A 20,421-nucleotide genomic window follows, 5' to 3' on the forward strand; every position below is an offset into this window, starting at 1 on the left:
CCCCCCCCCCCCCTCCCCCTTCCTCCCGGTTCACACCACATGCTAAACATCCTGCCCAGAATCGCAGCTCTCTAATTCAGTAAAGGCCACCAAGGCTTGATTTCACGATAACACCAGCCTACTGCGTACGCATTCACTTGTGAAGTACTGCACCAGCATTTCTCCAACACTTGGGTCCAACGTACAGTTGCTGAAAATGGTGTTAACAGGTGAAAAAGCCAATCCTTCTGTATGGATGATTTAAACGACCAAAAATAATGCTTGAGAAAGTTATGCATGTGACAATGGTCCGATGCAGGATGATGTGAAAAAGGTGGTGTAGCCGAACGGCAGTAACGCATGGAACGTGATGAAAAGACACGGGGCATCAAACTGGACAAACGACTGACAGAAAGAAAGTGGGGAGTTGAGAGCAATTGGAATATGGGAACCAGCAACTGTCTATGTACAGGGGCCACAATTTTACAACATCAAACAACCTGTCGTGGTGATGACGCGACTGGTTGGCCTTGGCAAATCCCCGCCATAGGCTTCTGTTTTACGACGGCAAAAGTGACGAGTCGCAGGAGATGACATGATCCAAGCTAAAAATAAATACAGCGAGATGACACCATGAACAATGAGGACAGGATGATGACTGGTATCTTGGCACTAGGGTTACGCTTATATTACTCAAACAAGTGGAAAGGAGAGGGGGCAGGGGGGGAGAGACGTAAGAGGGATGAAGCTGGCTGAGAAACAACGGCTTCATTGGCGAAGGACGAGGACACAGTGCAGTCATGAGACGCGAAACAAAGAAAACAATGAAGGATGCGAAAGGTGAGAGATGGGCGATGGAGAGCCGAGCCAAATTTTTTACAAAGGGAGCTGACTGCTCGGGGCGCGGCGGAAAGAACGAGAAGTGTCTCTTTCTTGGCACGGATTTTTTGTACTGCGAGAGGCGACCGACACCATGAATCCAGCTTTCGAGAACCGTGCATGTGCCATCTCGGGAATCTTTTTTTTTTTCTTCTTCTTTTTTTTTAAATCTTTCACATCGTGTCGCTTTGTGCCATTGACAAACAGCATCTCCACATGTAGGGAGCGCAAACAAGGCGCCAAATATCTCGCAACTGATCTTTGTCGCTTTCATTTTTCCCTCTCATTTAGTTTGTACGACGAGTGTCAACCTGACACTTGTTTTTCTATCTTTTCTTTTTTTTTTTGTGCAGGATAATGTAAAGGTGGGGACATCATGACTAGGACGCACACATTTGAAAACCCGCTTCGAGTAGTACTTTGAACACGCATACACACGCACGAAAAGAGAGAGAGAGAAAAAAAAAAGAAACATCAACAACGACAAGTGCGACTTGACCAGGTGCCTAGAAGCACCGCGGAGAAATTGAGGTACTGTAACTGCCAGAAACGTGCAAGAATCGGAAGGACACCAAAGGAAAACTGGGACAGGTTTATCTGCTAGGTGGCGCTTGTCAAATGGCAGACAGGTAGCAGATAAACCTCGCATGCCAGAAAAATTATGTGAGCGCAAGAGACGAGTAGCAGCAAAGCTACCCTCGAATTCCCAAAGCTGCTCTTTGTGATGCTGCAAGCTGCAGAAATGAATGAGTGACGCAAGTTAGCCGGCTGAGCGCGGCATCGACTTGTGCTTGTGAGTTTTTCCTCTCTTTTTTTCTTCTTTTAGAGATTTCGTGCAAAAAAGGTGGTACGTGGCTATTAGATGGATAACAACAAGACAGCTTTGCAATGGTTAACATTTGTGACTGTCGGGGAATAGAATCACCTTATGGATTTCTAAAGCCTGATTTGAAAAACATCTAGAAGTCGTAAAAGCACCAACATGCCATGCTACGGTTACAATTAAGATTCAAATAAACAGTATCTGTTTGTCATCTCATCGAAAGAAGAATTTTTTCATCTCCTGGGGTTATCTGTGCAGTTTATACGCAGAAATCTAACAATGTTTTTGTTTTTTTCTGTTCTATTTTGCAGTTGTGAGTGTAATGATTATCCAACTGAACAATTGAAAAAAAAAAAAGAAATTAGGCTCGAAACATTTGTACGCTTTGTGCATTAAAAAAAAAAAGTCCTAGTATCGGAAAAAAAGAAAAAAAGATTGCAATGTCTCAACAGTCGCAAAACAGTGTCAGCAGTGTTGTAGTTTGGGCACTAGCAAAATGGAAGCTCGGCAGCCTTCAATCGCTACTTGTCTGCCAATAATGCTTCTTGAACCACGTTAACGCTGAGACATACTCCCGAAAGGCGAATGCAGTGGTCCAGCCCAATCTATAGCGTTTCCCTTTGGCGTCCTGGCTTCCCATTAAAGCGGTGCCAGTTGTGACGAATGAGATGCCCTCACCTATCTGCAGCGACAAACATTTGCGTGTTCGGTTCTGCTGCAGTTGTGTAGTGCATACAATGGATGCTGCATGTGCTAAAGAAACGAATGTGCTTGTGCAAGGAACATTGCAGCAACCTGCGCAGAGTGCACAGACCATGTGCGTTCAACAGCAACGTTCATTGTGCAGAGAAAAAAAAAAAAGTGAGGAATTATGTTCTCAGATGAATGAACACTAGGATCTTTTGTAACATTTGCAGAAGTAAATTATGTGCAGTCCACTTACAACGATGATGGGAAAACGTGTTAAAATGCAACCATAACTGCATGTGATTACGTCCGAGCTGATTTTGCGCACCTTCAGAGTGTTATGTAGCAGACAACGGTCACTGCTACAAGTGATAATTGTTACGACTGGTATCGTTCTAGGTGGACTGCACTATGAACATTTTACTGCCACAGACAGTAATAACTCTCACTGTAGGCACGCCATTATGAAATGAGCTGCAGCGACCAGGTGAGCAGTGAATGACACCTGCCTTTTTGCACTAAGGTCAATGAATTCACATAAAAAGCACAAATATATCTCATGAAAAAGCAAGAAAAAAAAAAGAAAAGCCACGGAAACTGTCTTTTCTAGAGTCCCTGAATGCTCATTCAACAAAATGTTCCTCATACTGCACTAAGCGATGTGGGGATGCCGAATGGTCACTTGCAGGCCAAGTGACAAAGCATGAAAGCTTTCTGCTACATGCGCCAAAATATGAAATGCATCTGACAGGTGCCCGAAAAATGCCGAGATACAGTGGAATCTTGAGTGTATGATCACGGTTTATATGAATATGCAAGTTCTCCAGCTAAAGCGCATTGTGCAGAATGTTCAGAGTTTCGAGTCATCAGATGCTCTTCTGCATCGTTCTGGTTGATACGGATCCATGAGTCGTCACTATACCAGCAGTTACATGATTAACGACGCCACGTAACCATTTAGGTCTGTTGCTGCTGTAGCGAGGTCCTTAAACTGCCCGATTACTCTGACATTTCTGCAGTTTGTACCGGTGTCCAGAAAAATAACTTGGCTGTAATCAGCTTTAAATCACTTTGAATGAATGCAAATCTGCTGCTTCGTCATGCCAATTTCGTTTGTTTCTGATGACATGCATTTTGGATGATGCTGTTTCTATTACGCAAGGCTTTACATTGCCAAGATTCCTACTGCATCCAGTTTTGTTCCACTGCAAATTTGATGTTGCAGAGTACACTTCCAACTCTCTTCAAGGCCATTAATTGCAAGTTAGATGGCCTCGAAACCAACTTCCCGCCTAAAATCGGCACACGGGCCTACCTCTCATAACAGGCCCGAATGCACGCACCCCCACACAAGCGATTCTGTGAAATTCTGCGAAACGGGCAACGGGAATGACGACAAGTGAGCTATGAGTGAACAAGGCTTTCCACACGGAAGTTGTGTTTCCATCTGCCGCCACACAACAGCCGAAAAGGGGCAACAATGGATGAAAACGCGCGCGCACAAACATACACACATGTACGCCGAACAGGGCAACGGAAATACCAACCGTTCAGAAAAACAGCCAGAAAAAGCGCACACACTGGGAAACGCAAACTGTAACTGCGGAGCAACGCTTTCGCTGCGTCTACGGGATATACCGAACCGCCGCTTACTCCCCCACACCCATAAGACGAATGCAGGGGGAGAGCCGGTCACGCTAAAACATTGCGCTCTCTCACTCGACGCTTTGTACACACAACTTGCGTCTATAACTGTAGCGTCGAGGCTGCATGTTGCACGACAGTTTCAGGTTGCGCCACCTAAAGCAAGCTCGTCTCGCACACCAGATCATAAAGAATACTCCCCACTTGTCACAGTGGCTCCTATTCACTCACACAACAATAACAAACAAAACAACAAACATTAAAACTTCTCAAGTCTAGAATTAAACATGCCCCCCCCCCCCCCCCCCAAAAAAAAGAAAGGAAACAGGCAGGCCGACACTATAAAAGTAAGAAATAATGAACACTACGAGGTGAGTGACACGAAACAACAAAAAGAGGGGCACCTGTGCTGACAACAACACACAGCTGTTTGTCTTCCATTTTCACAAATAGCAGTGCGAAAAAGAAGAAAGAAAACGTAACAACAACAGCAATAACAGGGACACATTGAAAGAGGAAAGACGGTAAAAGACCTCGACGGACGAACATCGGCGATTTCTTGCAGTGGTACTGACTGTCCTCGCGACGCGGCATCACGCCGGTCGCCATAATCACCGTGCATGCTTGTCGCAGTCCCGGCGGAAAAAAGTATTGCATTTGACATTTCTTCCCGCACCAGCTACCCGCACTAACACAAACGAGGTGAGCCCCAGGAAAAGCTGGCTTGGCTTGGCTTTTAGAAGAAAACTTCCCGCTCAACAAGGGCCAGGTACAACTTGGCACGTGACGTCAATGGTTGTGCCTTTTTGATCAAAGCGAGCATCAGCCATGCCTACAACTTGTGCTTGCTTCACGTCTATAAGTGCAAAGAGCCTGCACTGCCATCAAGCCTAGAAATAAGGATGATTTGCGGTTTCTGATTTGCAGCCGTGACAGTTGCTTCAAGAGGAGGCTGAGGATATACGGGGAGGAGGGGAACGAATGTACCTGTTCCAATGTTTGCCAGTAGTCAGTTGACTACGTAGTAGCAACCCTCATTTTTTAGCTACAGCAAATGTGCTGTGACTGTTGTTCAGCACAGAGAAAGCATCTTATAGAGCCCATTCACCTTTGCTGTCTGCTACACGTTAAGTGTGAAAACCACTGAGCCTGCGCTTCCAGGCTCGTTCCACATTTTAACTGAGAAGAGGAGCACAGTCTTGAGTGGCAGGCAATGTGTACCAGGCTCATTGAACTTGAAGGACTGGACAGAAGAAGCATAGCCTGAACTCCTTCGGTCCTTCCAGACAGCACTGGACTGGCCGTTCACCAAAGCCAGAAGCACCAAGGCATTCACACAAGCCAGCCTCTGTCTCTCGGGGTGTCGCGAGCACAGTCAAAAAAGCACCGATAGTGCTTTGCCAACTGTTGTGCTGAACAGTAGAATGCAAACACACAGGTTGCACATACTTGGGCTATTTTTTGTTTGTTTTTCCGTCTGACATTGTGCAGCCAGGTTTTATCGGAGGACAAGAGACAACAAGCATACCGTGTGGAAGCTAGCTTGAGCAGATGCCCTTGCAGCAAAATCGAGTGAATGACGTAAGGTTTGCCTCTGGCTGACAATGTCATTTAGCGGGAACAGATGCAAAGGTGGCTATGGCTGAGCAAAACTAGTGTGGCACATGCCAGGCTCCCCCCTCCCTTAATGGGGTCACACCTCGTAATGCTAACACATTTCTCAGGCCCCGAGAATGGAAAGCCAAACACACACACGGCCTTCCAAGTCAATGGCAACGGTGCAGAAAGAAACGGTGGAAGGGTCGCAGGGCGTCGATGATGCGAGGCGCACTGCAATGTGCGATGCGATGCTTCTGCGGCACCGCCACTTCAGGCGGCAAGGAGCATCTTGTGTTGTTCCACTGGTGGTTTGGGGGGAGTCTGGGGACTGCGGGCCGCAGGCTCCTTGGCCTCGCACAAGTTCACCGGGGAGCCGTGCACCGACACTTCAGGGGAGGTGGCCGCTGGTGGTGGCTGCGGCTGCGTGCCAGGTGGAGATGCAGGTGCACTCGTTGGCGGCGGTGGCATACGGGGGGATGGCATGTCACCGCCCTTGGGCATGGAGCCCAGCTTGCAAGACATGGGCTCTGCCTCCTGCATAAAGCCACGGCATCACGACAAATTAGAACTCTGTGCTGTCTGAAAACTATATATATATATATATATATTAAAGGGACACTAAAAAAGCTAGATCAATAAATTATGCGTATACTAGAAGTCTATCATCGTTTTCTCTGTGCCAATATATGACTTTGTTGCGGAGAAACTTGCCACCGAAGGTCCTGCTGCTGCACCTCAATTTTGCCTACGCCGTAACGGACCACTTGACATATCCCCCACGTGATCTCCATCTCTGTCACTCACTGTGAACAAGGCAGTGCTGACGTCACATGTGAGGTTCCATAGTCCAAAATAGGTGGAGCCGCTGTGATTTTCCATTTTCGTCATTTTCTCGCTTACAAAAGCTCTTGTTCTCGCTGCAAATGATGAATTCGTTATTACAAAAGCCTAATCTTTCAATCTAGCTTGACTTAATATTTTTCTTTTGTGTTTCTTAAAAGTTAGACTACAAGCCCTCATGTCCAAATCATCAGTATGCAATATTTCCTGAAAATGCTAGTAATGTACTTCACTTTGGAGTAGTTGACGCGTTACTGGGTGTGTGCGAAATTGCCGATTAGCATACAACTGAGTCATATTGATATAACAAATATGGAGATGATGAATTTTTTGATACGACGAAGTAAAGTCTAAAACTTACTGAAATCTTTTCGTCACTATCAGAGTGTATGCTTATAAGAAATATAGAATGTAGAAAAGGTAGTTCTGTATGAGATGCAACTTCGTTATGACAAGGCTTGAATGTACTATACTCACAGAACGAAACGTAACAGGGAAACTTTATAAAGTATAACACCTCATACACGCAATTACTAAAGTGTGATATCTTGCCACTATGAACCTGGTCACTAAAGGTGACGTGGACTCTGACCTAAGTGTACGAGCCAAAATTACATGTTTGTCACACAAACTGGAGACGGTGGAAGCGAAAGTAAGGCCATTAGTTCACCCTAAACTGAAGCGTTTCATTCTGTGAGTATAGCAGTAAACTTCCTAGTCTTTGACCTTGATGGGACGGAAGAAACTGATCTGACTGGTGGGCTGAAATAAAGAAGAGGCAGAAAAAAATGTCCCAACACCGCTGCCTCATTTATCAGTAATATTTCCCCAATTTTAACATGCCCCCAAACCTAACACACAAGTTTTTATCAGTTCAGAGTAGAAAACTAACATGGAAATTACATTACAGCTCCTAAGCGAAGTTAAAATCCAATCAGCGCACAATTTTTCAACAAGAAAAGTAGTATGCCTCTGATTCTGGCAATCAGAAAATGATGAAGGCGTCGAAATTCGTCCGCATGCTTATTACCAATAACGGGCTACTATTTCTAAGAACATTACTGAGGTATAGTGGTCGAAGAAGGCTTGACAAGATGGCAGCACCTGCGGTGCCGCTGCTGTAAATGCTTCTGATATTCCGTAAATTGTAACGCATTTATGAAATGGCTAAAACCTTCCGACAAATGAGGCTGTACCTCTGGTTGATGAAATGACCCGCTTTCTCCAATGACTGACCCCTACCTTTCTCCCAAGAGACTGAGGATGCATGGAAAGAGAGACACTGACCTGGCGCTGTTGCAGCAGCAGCTTGTAGCTCGCAAGGAAGTGTCCGCTGCTGGCACGAGGACAGCAGAAGGCTGACCTCATGCATGATGTCCTGTCGGGCACGCTCACCCAGCGAGTGCCGGTCGAAGGCCACCCAGAGGCCCTGTAGCTCAGGCACAATCAGGGGAGCCCCTTCCTTGCCATCCTCTGCCAGGCCAACATCTTCCACTCCTGAAAAGGGGGGAGAGGGGGGAGGTGGTGGTGACTGCCTGTCCCTTACCTAAAACCAACCACCATGCTCCCTTCATATCAGCAATATTGGGGGCTTTGCTCACGAAACTTCTCTTACACAAGTACTATTCCCAATCGATGACCACCATGACGATCATCTTGTTATCACACTAATTGCTATCACAATCGACGGGCGCCAAAGTGATTATCACGTGTGCATAATCCATGTAGCGAATTCTCAGAGAGTCTTGGATGACCACCAGGTGATTTAGAACACACAATGTCACCCCATAGATGGGGCCAATTGTAAAGCATATCAGTCGATCCATTGACCATGAGTGTCAACAGTGTCAAGCGCACTAACAGACGGGAGTAAAGAATGATAAACTAGGTAAGAACTGCATAAAAACGTGCTAAGTCGTGCAAAGAAATCTAGAGAATGGCGGTGCTGGTAGGGCACTGATAAAGATTAATGAGCACGAATTGCAAGGTTGAAACAAGTGAATAGGTCATAGTGAAAAAGAGTGTGGAAGGGATAAGGATATAGAAAAAGGATCGTGACACAGTCACGAAGCTCATTTGTCCTGTTTACTTGTTTCTACCTTGGTTGTCGTCCTCACTTTGCACTCGTTTGTCTTTCAGTACAATCAATAGCTTGGACTGACATCATCACGGGCGCCATCTTTGCGTACTAGCTCATCGAGAAGCTGTGTAAGCAAGAAATGTGACAGCTCGACAGCCGCGTCCTGTGCCGAGCAACAAATTGATAACAGTGATAACTCGGTGAAAAATGGTCACCGTCAAAGGAAAACAATGCACGCATGATTACATGGTTCAGTGACGTCATCGGGTACTAACGCGACAAAAAGCTATGTCCGTGATGTCATGTGAATACTATCTATATGAACTAAGTAGCCCAGAAACAAGTCATTCTTTGGTGGGATAGTTAAAAGCATCGTCAGCATGGCATGGCATGATCATGGTCACTGAAAAGCTTAACAATTGGCCCGTTTGATGAGGTTATACATTGTGTGTTCTAGATCACCTTGTGGTCATCAAGACTAGTTGAGAATTCACTACGTGCATTAGGTACATGTGATAATGATTTTGGTGATCACCGTGGTGATATTCAATTGGGAAAGCTACTTACGTAAGAAAAGTTTAGTGAGCAAGGCCCTCAGGAATGGGCTGGGTACGTATCGACAGGGTTCTGTTGTACGTTATTGTACACCACGGGATTATTTTTAGGGCAAAGAGACTTATAAGATATACTTTTTGCGGCAAATAGCACAGTTATGTAACATCAGCTGTCACATTACTTGAAGAAGCAAACATTACTTTCATGACAAATTGCAGTGTGATATTTGCTTTAAGTTTCACTATGTGGTAACAGTGCACTTACCTCCAAATTGCGGAATCAAAGCCATGTAGTAATGAAGTCATACCTATTTAGCTGAATAGCTGATAAAGTGTTAACTGAGACATCAGTGCATTTTGCCACAAATTTTGAGCGTGTACAGTCGAACCTCATTATAACTAAGTCACATATGGCACAAAAATGGCTTCATTATATCCAATATTTGCTATAAACGTATATCTGTTACACTGTAATAGCGTTTAGACAAGTTATTATTTACTTTATATCTAATTATTCATTATATCCATGTTCGCTATATCGTGGTTTGTGCAGATTGGTGCTAAACGCAAAGTTCTTGCTAAACAGATATGACTTCATTACTTCTCAGCCTCAATATTGCAAAGCGGGATATGTGCCATAAAGTAAAAAATTGCAAAGATGATCAGTGAAGCTTTGTGCAATTTTAGCTGTTAAACCACAATTGCCTCTTGAAGCAATTCAGAAGCTGATGTCATAGAAATGTGCTATCTGCCACAGAAGATATGCAATACATGTATATTACATACACATACACAAAAAGAATCGCTTCATGTGTTTTTAATTTCAATAAATGAATCAAGGCTTCATTCAGTTGAAATATGTATACAGCTTGATTATCCCTACTCGTTGCTGGGTTAGTCCGTTCATACTTAGTACAGTGTGACAGGAAGTGGAACACAGTGAAGTAAGACCAGGACAGAAAGAACGCTCTTTCCTCTACTGGTCTTAGTTCACTTTGTTTTGCGTCCTATTATACTGCGCCAACTTAATCACATGCATTCAGGCAGGGGTGAAGCACAGAAAGTCTATCACTACTCCTGCTTGTCACTATCAGATTTTTTATAAGTAATTATAACATAATGCACACTAAATCACTTTCAAACAGGTGAAAAGTGCTGAGGCAGCTAACCTGACAGTGTGCTGAGGCTGCTATTGGACATTGTCTCTTCCGTGTCAGCAGACAGCCTTCCGTTGACAAGCTTCCCAGCAGGTGGCGTGCCTCCCAATGCCAACTCCGACGACCTGCTGCAGGCAGTCGGCACATGCTCTTTCTTGGGGACCACATCCATCGCAACATGAGTGGCCTTTTTCAGAACTGGTAGCGTCACGGATGTGTCAAGCCTGCGACAGACACGAGACAAAGTGAACAAACAGTGATCGACTGAATTTCGCCTATGGGTGCTGCTTCAGAACGTTGAGTTCTTTGACGCAAGCAATTTGTCAACTTAACAAACTTTGTCATGCTACTATCTGCACTATCCCTTATATCCGGAGATCCCCATCTCAATTCTTATGTGATGATATGATGGTGTCCTCAGCACTGCCCTTTGAAGCGGGCAATCACGTGATAGGATTAGGCCAAAAAGACGGTAACAACGGTAACACCAATGTTGCCATTTTAGCGATATTGTCACAAGATTTAGTGACTTTTTCGTCTGTTTAGCAACAAAATTTTTTATTTAGTGACTGGCAACCTTTTTCAGTGACGTGAAAGAACAATTCGCGACATATCAGAAACTTTGAGGTTAAAAAAGCCAAGCCAAAATGGCTTTCTAGAAGTCACGTGATTATTCGAGAGCTAAAGTAAACGGCTAAAATAGACTGTATAACACTTGGACTCAGTGTCCATGATGAAGCAACCGAAGTCTCCGCTCACGGAGGCCATACGCTGCAGATAATTTCTGTGATGAAAACAGGTCTCCCATTCTGCTCACAAAATGAAGTTCGTTAATTCATTATTATACACACTTAATGCTACCCTAGAGTGCTGCAGCTTCACTAAATACATTCGATTCATGGTCGTTTGCAAGCATTGAAGTAAATTTCATTATCAAGACAATTACATACACTTCATGGCGAGATTTAGAACGCAGCAGGTGAATTATAACACAATTCAACTGTAGAAAGGCGCACATGTCGAAGCAGCATGGGCTAGCTCACGCGAATCTGAGGCCAATGTTTTCATTCCACATGGCTCACAGAAAAGAAAATGTTTTGAAAGTTTGCAGTACAACTAGTCAAGGACATAGAAAGAAGATGACACACACACACACAATCATTATTTTAGTCATGATGTCAAACAAGCTTGCCAACATGCGTTAACCATATCTGTACCATACAGTGTGACAAGAACTGTACCAAATTTCCCAGAGTGTTCAGCAAACATGGCTTGATGATGACTATACTTGTTATCGACTATATTGGCACAAATTCTGGTGACTATACTCGCCATCGGCTACATTGGTACACATTCTGGTGACTATACTCGGCACTGCCTATATTGGCACATATTCTGGTGATGACTATACTCAGCATTGCCTATATTGACACAAATTATAGTGACAACTATACTCGGCATTGCCTATACTAGCACAAATTCTGATGAAGACATTGTCTTGGCATTGTCTAATTTGGCACATTCCTGTGACATCTATACTTGGCGTTGCCTATATTGGTGTAAATTCTAGTGACGCCTATGCTCAGCACTGCCTATATATTGGTACAGATTCTGGTGACGACTATACTCGCGATTGCCTATATTAGCAAAAATTCTGGTGACTGTACTCATCATCTGTTATATTAGTACCAATTCTGGTGACGACTATACTCGTAAGCAGCAGAGAAAGGATTAACAAACATTTCCCTTTCGTCAAGCATCTGGCCTACAGCATCAGAGCCTTTGCGAGAAAAAAACTGACCTGTCAGGATCTGCCTTCAGCACTGGTGGCCCTAGCTTCTGCAATTCTGCAACATCCGCTGGAAGGTAGGCTTCCACGGGGTACGTCAAGCTGTCAAAGAGATCAAAACGAAAGCGTGATCCATCTCTCTTTTTTTTGTGTGTGTTTAACACATGGCATACAAAACACCACAATGGTCGCATTCTCAACAGAAGGGACTCCATCTGAAGATATGGCTTTGCTTTACTATACGCTCACATTTCATACAGTGCAATCCACTGCATAGTGCACAAAAACAGCCTGAACATAACAATGTACAGTCGCAGCAATTGGACTGTCTAACTTTTCCATATTTCTTACAAGTAGACCCCACTTTACATCAGGCATGGGATACGTGAGAGTACGGACTTCGAAAAAAAGTGAGAGGGGCAGTATTAGAAGAGGTGTGCTCGCTTCCTCGCCAGTGGGGATTATTATTCCAGGGCCTATGACATTCCTGCACCAAACTTGGGCAGCACTACAGAATGCAGTTGCAAGACTCTGGACCGAAGGTTTTGACAGCGCTACCTTCCAGAACCAATAATAAAAATATATATATATATTTTTTTAAAGCAAAGCTTTCTCTGCCTAGCCACCAGCCTTTTGCGGGTTGCTGCAGGGTCAGTTCCTAGCGGATGCCCCGGCTTATACAGCACAATAGTTTGACTCGCAAAGTAGTGACAGTGAGAACAGTGAGTCTGGCACAATTGAGCAATAAAACCTGTATATATAATGTCAGTTTACAGGTAGCTCCGAAGCACACAGACCTATTTATGAAGCAGTGCGCTATGCCCAACGACTTTCCTGATTTTCTTAAATTTCTTACAAATGGAGGATCCCATTCTCAGGTCCACAGGGCATGTGCCGCTGCCACACAAGGGGTATGGAAGCCTTAAACATATTTAGACATGTGTCACACTTCTCTGTGCAACAGAAGAAAGATGTATATCTTCCTTGTGAACTGCTGTGCAGTGCATAAACATAAATAGTGCATGGGATAACGTGTTGCGTAGGACGAAAACAAAAACAATTTTATGCATCACATTTAGTAGTATAGAATTTAATTAGCCGCTGCACGAAACCTTTGCTTCGCATAGATTCCGACGTGTGCTTTAGACCTGCATAATTTTTATATCTCTCTCTCTCTCTCTTCAAGTCCACATGCACAGAGAATGGCCACTCACTTATGCTTGAGGTAAATGGGCAGGGCTGCAGAGGGGAGAGCGGTGGGCAGTTGCTCCCCGAGGGGCACCTTGCCCACCACCGGCCGCTCCTTCAGCAGCACGGGGCTCCACGGCTTGAAGGCCGAGTTCCTAGCCCACTGGCTGTGCTGGTGGTACCAGTAGGCTGAGTCCGGGCCAGCAGTTGTCACGAAGCCGCCACCCTCGACATCGGTCAGGGAAGCACGCATTTTTTTCTTGCTCACTACGTCCACATGCAGTGGGCTCTGCAACAAGAAAAGAAAGGCAGGAATGCAGTAAGCAACAAAGCTGAAATGAGCACTAAAGAATCACACAGACTAGAGCGGTAGATTACTCTTTCAATACAGCATTTGTTCGTTTACAAGCAGATCGCACAGTATACCACACAACTTATATGACAGTACAGCCAGTCAGACAAGCATAATAAGTGAATAATAATTGTCCTCGAGCTTCGATTTCAACTACACTACTTATCCATGTCTTCTATATAAAGAGTAAACTCACGATTAATGATAAAAATCGTTGTGTTACTTTGTCAGCCAGACCATAACTAAGTTCCATGACAGAAACGTGGCTGCCATGACCAAAACACAATCGTGGGAAAAGATGCGTGCGCGACAGGTCCCCTCCCCCGTTTCTGTCTTTCATAAAGACACTGCAAAAATAATAATAATAATAATAATAATAATAATAATAATAGTAATTGGCACATTCGCCTGAAGGCAAAGCATTGAAAGCGATAGCAAGGTTCACTGCAGGCATCTAAAAATGCTGGCATGATGAGGTGTGCCGCCAGCAGTGTTGCAGGCTTCGCACCTCGACAATGAACGAGGCGTGACCGAAAGAAAAACCGTTCGAGTTTGTCAGTGACCAAAGGAAGGATTACACAGATTTAGCTTGACATTTACTGTCCATACCGCTCAAACCAGTGCCTAGCACCAAGGTGTGGTATGCACACAGCTGCTCAGGCAGGACAGCTAATGCATGTGCGTACAACGCTCGTGGCTGAAGTGGAGGCCACTCTACCCTGCCTCAGGTAGAGCCGACTGAGCAGAGCGTGACGGTGTGTCCACTTGGCTCTATTGCTTTTGCAGGCAAAGTCACTGCCCGTCTCTGGAGACGTAAACCTCACAATTTTTTCTTCCTCATTGCTTCGTCCATAATTGTATACATAGCTTTCCCAGTTAAAGCTAACATATATTAACTGAAATTACTGGCACTGAGCTGATTTGCAAATGAAGATAACGGTCTATAAATGTTCTAAAAACTTATTTCAGGAAACTTTCTAGACATCTAAAATAACATGGCGTTAGCACAGCTACGAGAGGTCTTCAAGATGTTAGACATCCAAATTACGTTTAACTGAGACTTCCATTACATACTACAATTAACCTTTTTTATAGACGTTCATTGGTTTCCGTGTTACGTGGGTACAATGACACAACGACGGCGCGAACGTGGCTCGAGAGTCCGCATGATTGATATCGTAATAAAAGCAGCTTCCAGCTGCGCACATGCGGATCGGCTCGGTGCGTGGTGATCGCCACAGACCGAGAGACGTCCCCATCTCGTGTAGCAGCCGCAGCAAGGTCGTTTCACTGGGGACATATCTGAACCACCGCGCTTGGAGAGCCGGCCGATTCGCCCAACCACGTACGTGGTGGAGACGCCACCGACAGTCGACACCACCCCAGTCTTTCGATCAGATCGCACAAGCCCAGCTTCGCTTGGCGCGATGCTACGGCGTACGGCATGGCAGCAGCGTGTGAGCGCGTCAAAGCAGTTCCTACCTCCCCGCGCCCATTGTGATATTCGAAACCGTCCCAGGTGGACAGACGGCCATGCGCGCTGCAGAACAGCTGCAGAAAGTGCCTTCGCTGGGAAAAGCCGCAGCCTCGTCGAAGTTCGAAGACACAGGTGCCGCGCAGTACGTCACGACGCGGAGTTCTCGCGTCGCTTCTGAAAGGGAAGAAGCGGAGGGATATCGATTCACTACGCGATATACGGTCGACCGCCCGCCTGCTTGCGTACGTCTCGCCGATAACCGTGTAGTGCTGTGGGAGCTATATTAAAAAAAAAAACCTAAAAGAGAGTGAACTCTGGTCACTTCGATTGGTGAAGCCACTTGACGGCGCTAAAGACGCCTGGACGAGATAGATGCAACCACACGGTGCATACCACACATAGTGGCGCTATGTCTGACCAAGTAGCTGAATTATTGGATGGCGCGCTGGAGCGATGATCAATCACTATGGAAACCAATGCGACGCGCTAAGGGTGTAATCAAGAGTGTAGTGTAATCTAAAGGTGTAAGCAAGGGTGTGCGGGTACACTGACGCCATATCGCGGCAGCCATGATGTTGCACACCGCTGGAACTCTGAAGAGGCTGCGAGTTCTCTCTCCAGCGGCAGCATGGCGTCCGGAACGTGATGCGAACGCTTCCCATAATGACAGCCGTTCTCAAAAGCAGATCATCATCGGCACCTCTTGTGAACTCTGGAGAAGGAGGGGGGGTATTCCGCAAGTGTCTACCCATAAAGTGACTACCTATCCATTACGGCAGCCGTTGATTGGTTGAAGCTGTACCAGTGATATATAGTGGTTTGAAGAGAAGGGGAGAGTTGACGCTATCTTCTGCAGCCCTTATCGAAGCACGGCTCAGCGCCAAAGGGGAGGGGGGAGTGGAGGAAAAGGAGATAGGTAAGAAGTAGGAGAATGGTTGGGGTCGCGTGCCTCCTTCAGACTGGGTACCCAGCCCAGCCAATCAGCACTTGAGCCAGCAGCCGAAATAGACAGTTCTGCACACTTAAAGAATACCACCCCGTGACGGTATTCTCGGATGATCACTTTCAGCGATACTATTACGTTCGCGTGACGTAGTATACGGCGCATTGGATGATTCGAGCGGTTTCGCTCAACCAGCTAATCAGCGCGCACTGACAGTGACATCTCCGAAAGTGATCGCTCGAGAATACGTCCCGAGTCGACGACGCGACTTTTCCCCAGCTTCGGCGCTCCACTGCACGGTTTTCGAACGGCGCGAACGCGTTTCTCCCACCCAGTTGGTGTTGGCTCTCGGCGTCGTGATTTATGAAACCCCTAACGAGAGGGAATGCGAAGAGAAGGCCGGGAGACGGGCGAGAGTGAGTCAACAGGTCCAGAAAAGCGTCCCCCCCCTTACAACACCCAACCAACAACTCCTCCCCCCCCCACACACACACACGCACGCACAACCCCGAACCCGCCGCCCCCACCTCCGCGCGCCGTCCGTCAGCGCATCGACAAACAAGCGTCGCGTTTTTTCCGCAGGTGCAGAAGAGGGGTCGAAGCCTCCGCGGCAGCAACGGATGTGCCGCGTCGTCATCGAAACCCGAGCGCGATCGCGCGGGACAGGACGGCTGCTGCCGTTCTCACAGCGGCAGGCAGGGCGAGTCACGGCGACGAGACGACGCGACGACAGAAGAAACGCACTACGCGGTGGTGCGAACCGCGAAAACGAAACGCGGGAAATCAAACCCGGGTATGATGCGGCGGCCGTGACACTGAACAACGCCATCACGGAACGACGACGCGGTGACACAATGCCCTTGGGTTCTCTTTCGCGCGCGCGCGCCCCAGCAGGGTACCGGAAGAAAGAAAGCGATTCGGTTTGACGCCCCGCAGAGGAGGCACAGGACAGCGCGGGCTCCCTCCCGCTGTTCGGAGCGCCTCTCGCTTCTTTCTCGCCCTCCCGACGTAGGCTAGTGCACGGTTTGGGAGATGCCAACCGACGCGTGAATAAACGGCGGTGGCGATCTTTTCGCATATTGCCCCAATAGACTATATAAAGGCTCACAGGCTATCATACTACACCTGAACGACTGTAAGGTGATAGGATAATCGGGAACGACTGCCTCACATGCCCTTGACTGCACTGCTGTTTTGAATAATGTTTGGCGTGTGAAGGCCGGCGCTCGTAGCCGCTACGAGTACAGGCGGTGCGATGTGGCAAAAAAGAGTACACACAGAGAGATGGCTTCCGCAAAGCAACACCGGGAATTAAGCAGGAACCATGGGAAGATGATTGCCGGAAACAAACGATAGGTTTGCCGCGATAGACCTATACTGCATGAGATATGCTGCCTGGCCGCACTTATTGGTTAGATATGTTGGTTACTACTGCGTTATGAGGCTTATGGGTGCTGACACGTGCACTGGAGTCAGGATCGGCCCACCAAACAATTTGGCTACGCAGTTTCGAGGATCGGCTCAGTTTTAACTCGTACAGACGAGCGTCCCCGCACACTGGTGGGGGCGAAGAGCCAAAGGAAGCTTCGCTTTAAATAGATTTTAAAAAAATTGAGAATGAAAGACGAGTAAAAGAATCTGCTGCTGTGTCTTCCGCTGAGTCCAGAGTGGTCCACAGTGCAGCCCGGCAACAAGAAGCGCGCGCACTCTCGAGCCGCGAAAAAGTGCGAGCCAGCTGGGAGAACCGACGCCACGCGCCAACCACGCTACTATACTACCGCAGCTACAGCGCGCGATATATATAAACACGCAACGGCACGCATTCACCGACCGCATCCGCAACCTCCGAGGAAATAAGCACCGACCGACGGTGGCGGGCAGGCCAGTTTCAAAGAGAGGAGGCGTGTGTGTGTGCAGCAGCGGGCACGGCCGCCAAGCCCGGCGCAGGCGGCGGCCTCGGTGCCGAACGGCTGTGCCGTAAATCTGGGCCTTCGCGGCAGCAGCCGGCAGCGCGCCGTCGACCAACGCGCATACTGAGGAATGAAAAATAAATGAAATAAGAACGTGGCGCGGCTTGCCGCGAGTTCGCACCACAACCACGCACGCACAGGAGGGAGAGTTAAAGGACGAAGGCGCCGGCAAGGTCTTAAAGGCAGGAAGAAGGCTGTCATCATAACTCGCCTACAGCCATGACGAAGAAGAGGCGGCGGCGGCGTCCACACACACACACAGGGACTCACGGCGGAGCACAACCCCCTCCTGCCCTCTCGAGAAGACTCACGAGCGCCGTATGTACCAACGCCCTGTGCATTTTTATACGGCACGGTCGCGTTGCTTTTCTGTATCGCAAACTGTGCGGTGTGTTTGCGTATATGTGTGTGCCACGCACCGCGCCTTCCTCAAGGCCACATCCGGCGCCATCTGCGTGTTCGGAGCTTTCTTTCAGCTTTTTTTTCTTACGTAAGGGATAAGGAAGAGGAAAAGAAAGAATGACTATACTATACAGAACAAACTGGCAATTCCTTCACAACTCCAATCCGATCTTGCTACCGACAGCGCCGCCATCTTTTCTTTTTGTAGTGTAGTGTATAGCACTTTCGTTCACTCAACGCCAACAGACAAATTCCACGATTCCACACACACACACACACACACACACACACACACACACACACACACACACACACACACACACACACACACACACACACACACACACACACACACACACACACAATGGCTTCGAGCACGCACTGAATCGTTGCATAACCCCGATATGAAAGGACCACGCCGACAACCGCTCCAAATCCTCTGTCTTCGCGTGGCAAGTAAAACAAACAAGCACAAGAAAGACGAAGCGAGATGACGGGGAGATCTTTGTTTCCTCGTCTGTCTGCACTTCGGCTTCCTCTTCTTCTTCACTCCTCGCATCTTAAAAACTGCGCGAGAGAGAGCAAGCGGGCTGTCCTCAAAGAAGGCAGCACAGGGGATCATTTTCTCACTGCACGGCGGTCTCCCCCCCCCCCCCCCCTCCGCAACATCCGCCGCCCCGGGTTCCGGAGAACACAACGCGGCGCCGTTGTTCACTCTCGACGCTATCGGAATCGAGCTAAGTGCTGCTGCCCCACGACTCGCGGGGGGGGTCACAGGCCGGTCCGCCGCCTCCAAACCCTGTCCCCACCAGCCGAAGACAACGAACTCGAGTAGCGCCAGAGAGCGCGATAAATAAGGGCGCCACGCGATGAAATATAACAGAAAGAAAGAAAGCCGTCCGTCGAAGGAAACGCGGCGCAGGAAGCGGACGCAATGCGCGTAAACAACCTCGCCTCGACCCTCTTCGCTTCTCCTTCTTTTCCCACCGGCACTGCGACGACTTCGCACGACCTGCTATACGAGTATGCAGCGTGGAAGCGAAAGGACGCACGTTCCTTCGGTGAGCGGGCACGCGGCATTGTGCGACGCTGCCATCTTTTTTTTTTTTTTTTTTTTTTTTTTAACGGCGCCGACCTTCCTTGCCTAGACTTACCACCACCAAAGGATCCCGAAGGAGAGACAATAGCAGGAAAATTCGAGAGATACACTGCCGCACCTCGGTTTTCCAATAAACTTAATCCCCACGACGTCAGTGGAGACGCTGTCAAAAGTACACGACGTCAGGGGGAGGAGTGTTAGTGCGAGAACTTCACGCCGGCGTCGCTACCAACGTATTTCAGTTTTTTTTTTTTATCGCTGTGTGTGTGTGTGTGTGTGTTGAGAGAGAGAGAGAGAGAGAGAGAGAGTGAGTTTGTCTCTCTGAGAGCTTCATCGCACGGTATAGGAGCGGTCATTTTGTAATTGCGGGAACGTAACTTCGTTAACACAGTGTAACTGAATATTCCTCTTCGCTATCTCATTCATGACTGGGACTTCAGTCATGAATTCGCACGAAAACGCTAACAGCATTTAGGGCGCTTCGGACGACGACCGCCAAAGAGAGAGAGAGAGAGACAGAAAGAAAGCGCGCTGCAGCGTCTTATTTTTAAACACGCTCGTTCTCTTCACATTCAAGCGACTATAATACACAGCGCGGAAACCGATAAAAAGACTAATTATAGGGAGAGACACGAGCGCTACGTCTGCGCTAGTGCCCGTCCCCTCCTTTCGTAGGTTTCTGCGCTGTGTATAGTTGCGTGAACATGGATCGCGAATTAGCCCGTTCTTATGGCCTCGTCACCCTCTTCGGCCTCACTTGCGGCGCTTCCCAACAGCGGCTAGCAGCGTCCCCGTCCACCGCAGCGTACGTAGACCGGAGCAACGACGCCACGCCGGGGCTCAGAGGGCGGCTTCAAGGCCAAACCCGACCGCAGCAGCACAAGCCGAACGCCGGTCCGCTGCCGCACCCCTTTCGAGACCGGCGGCGCGTCGAAAACATAGTCGGTGCGCCGCAACCG

The 20,421-nt window shown here is 47.6% G+C and overlaps 1 protein-coding gene across 2 annotated transcripts in view; it reads right to left on the minus strand.

The window, feature by feature from the left end:
* LOC119446273 (ski oncogene) overlaps positions 1-20,421 on the minus strand; it is a 132,166-nt gene that overhangs the window by 3,264 nt on the left and 108,481 nt on the right. The window contains exons 2-6 of one of the 2 annotated variants that reach the window (XR_007466132.1): positions 13,246-13,508; positions 12,044-12,133; positions 10,255-10,466; positions 7,739-7,948; positions 35-6,145 (exon numbers count right to left, since the gene is read on the minus strand). Coding sequence is in view for 1 of the 2 variants with exons in the window: in XM_037710659.2 (XP_037566587.1) it covers positions 6,096-6,145; positions 7,739-7,948; positions 10,255-10,466; positions 12,044-12,133; positions 13,246-13,508 (825 nt within the window). In the remaining variant the exon portion in view is untranslated. Of the gene's footprint in view, positions 1-19; positions 6,146-7,738; positions 7,949-10,254; positions 10,467-12,043; positions 12,134-13,245; positions 13,509-20,421 lie in introns of those variants that run through there. The other variant, XM_037710659.2, reaches the window with a different exon arrangement.

This window comes from Dermacentor silvarum, chromosome 3, assembly GCF_013339745.2.
Source record: "Dermacentor silvarum isolate Dsil-2018 chromosome 3, BIME_Dsil_1.4, whole genome shotgun sequence".
Taxonomy (NCBI): Eukaryota; Metazoa; Arthropoda; class Arachnida; order Ixodida; family Ixodidae; genus Dermacentor; species Dermacentor silvarum.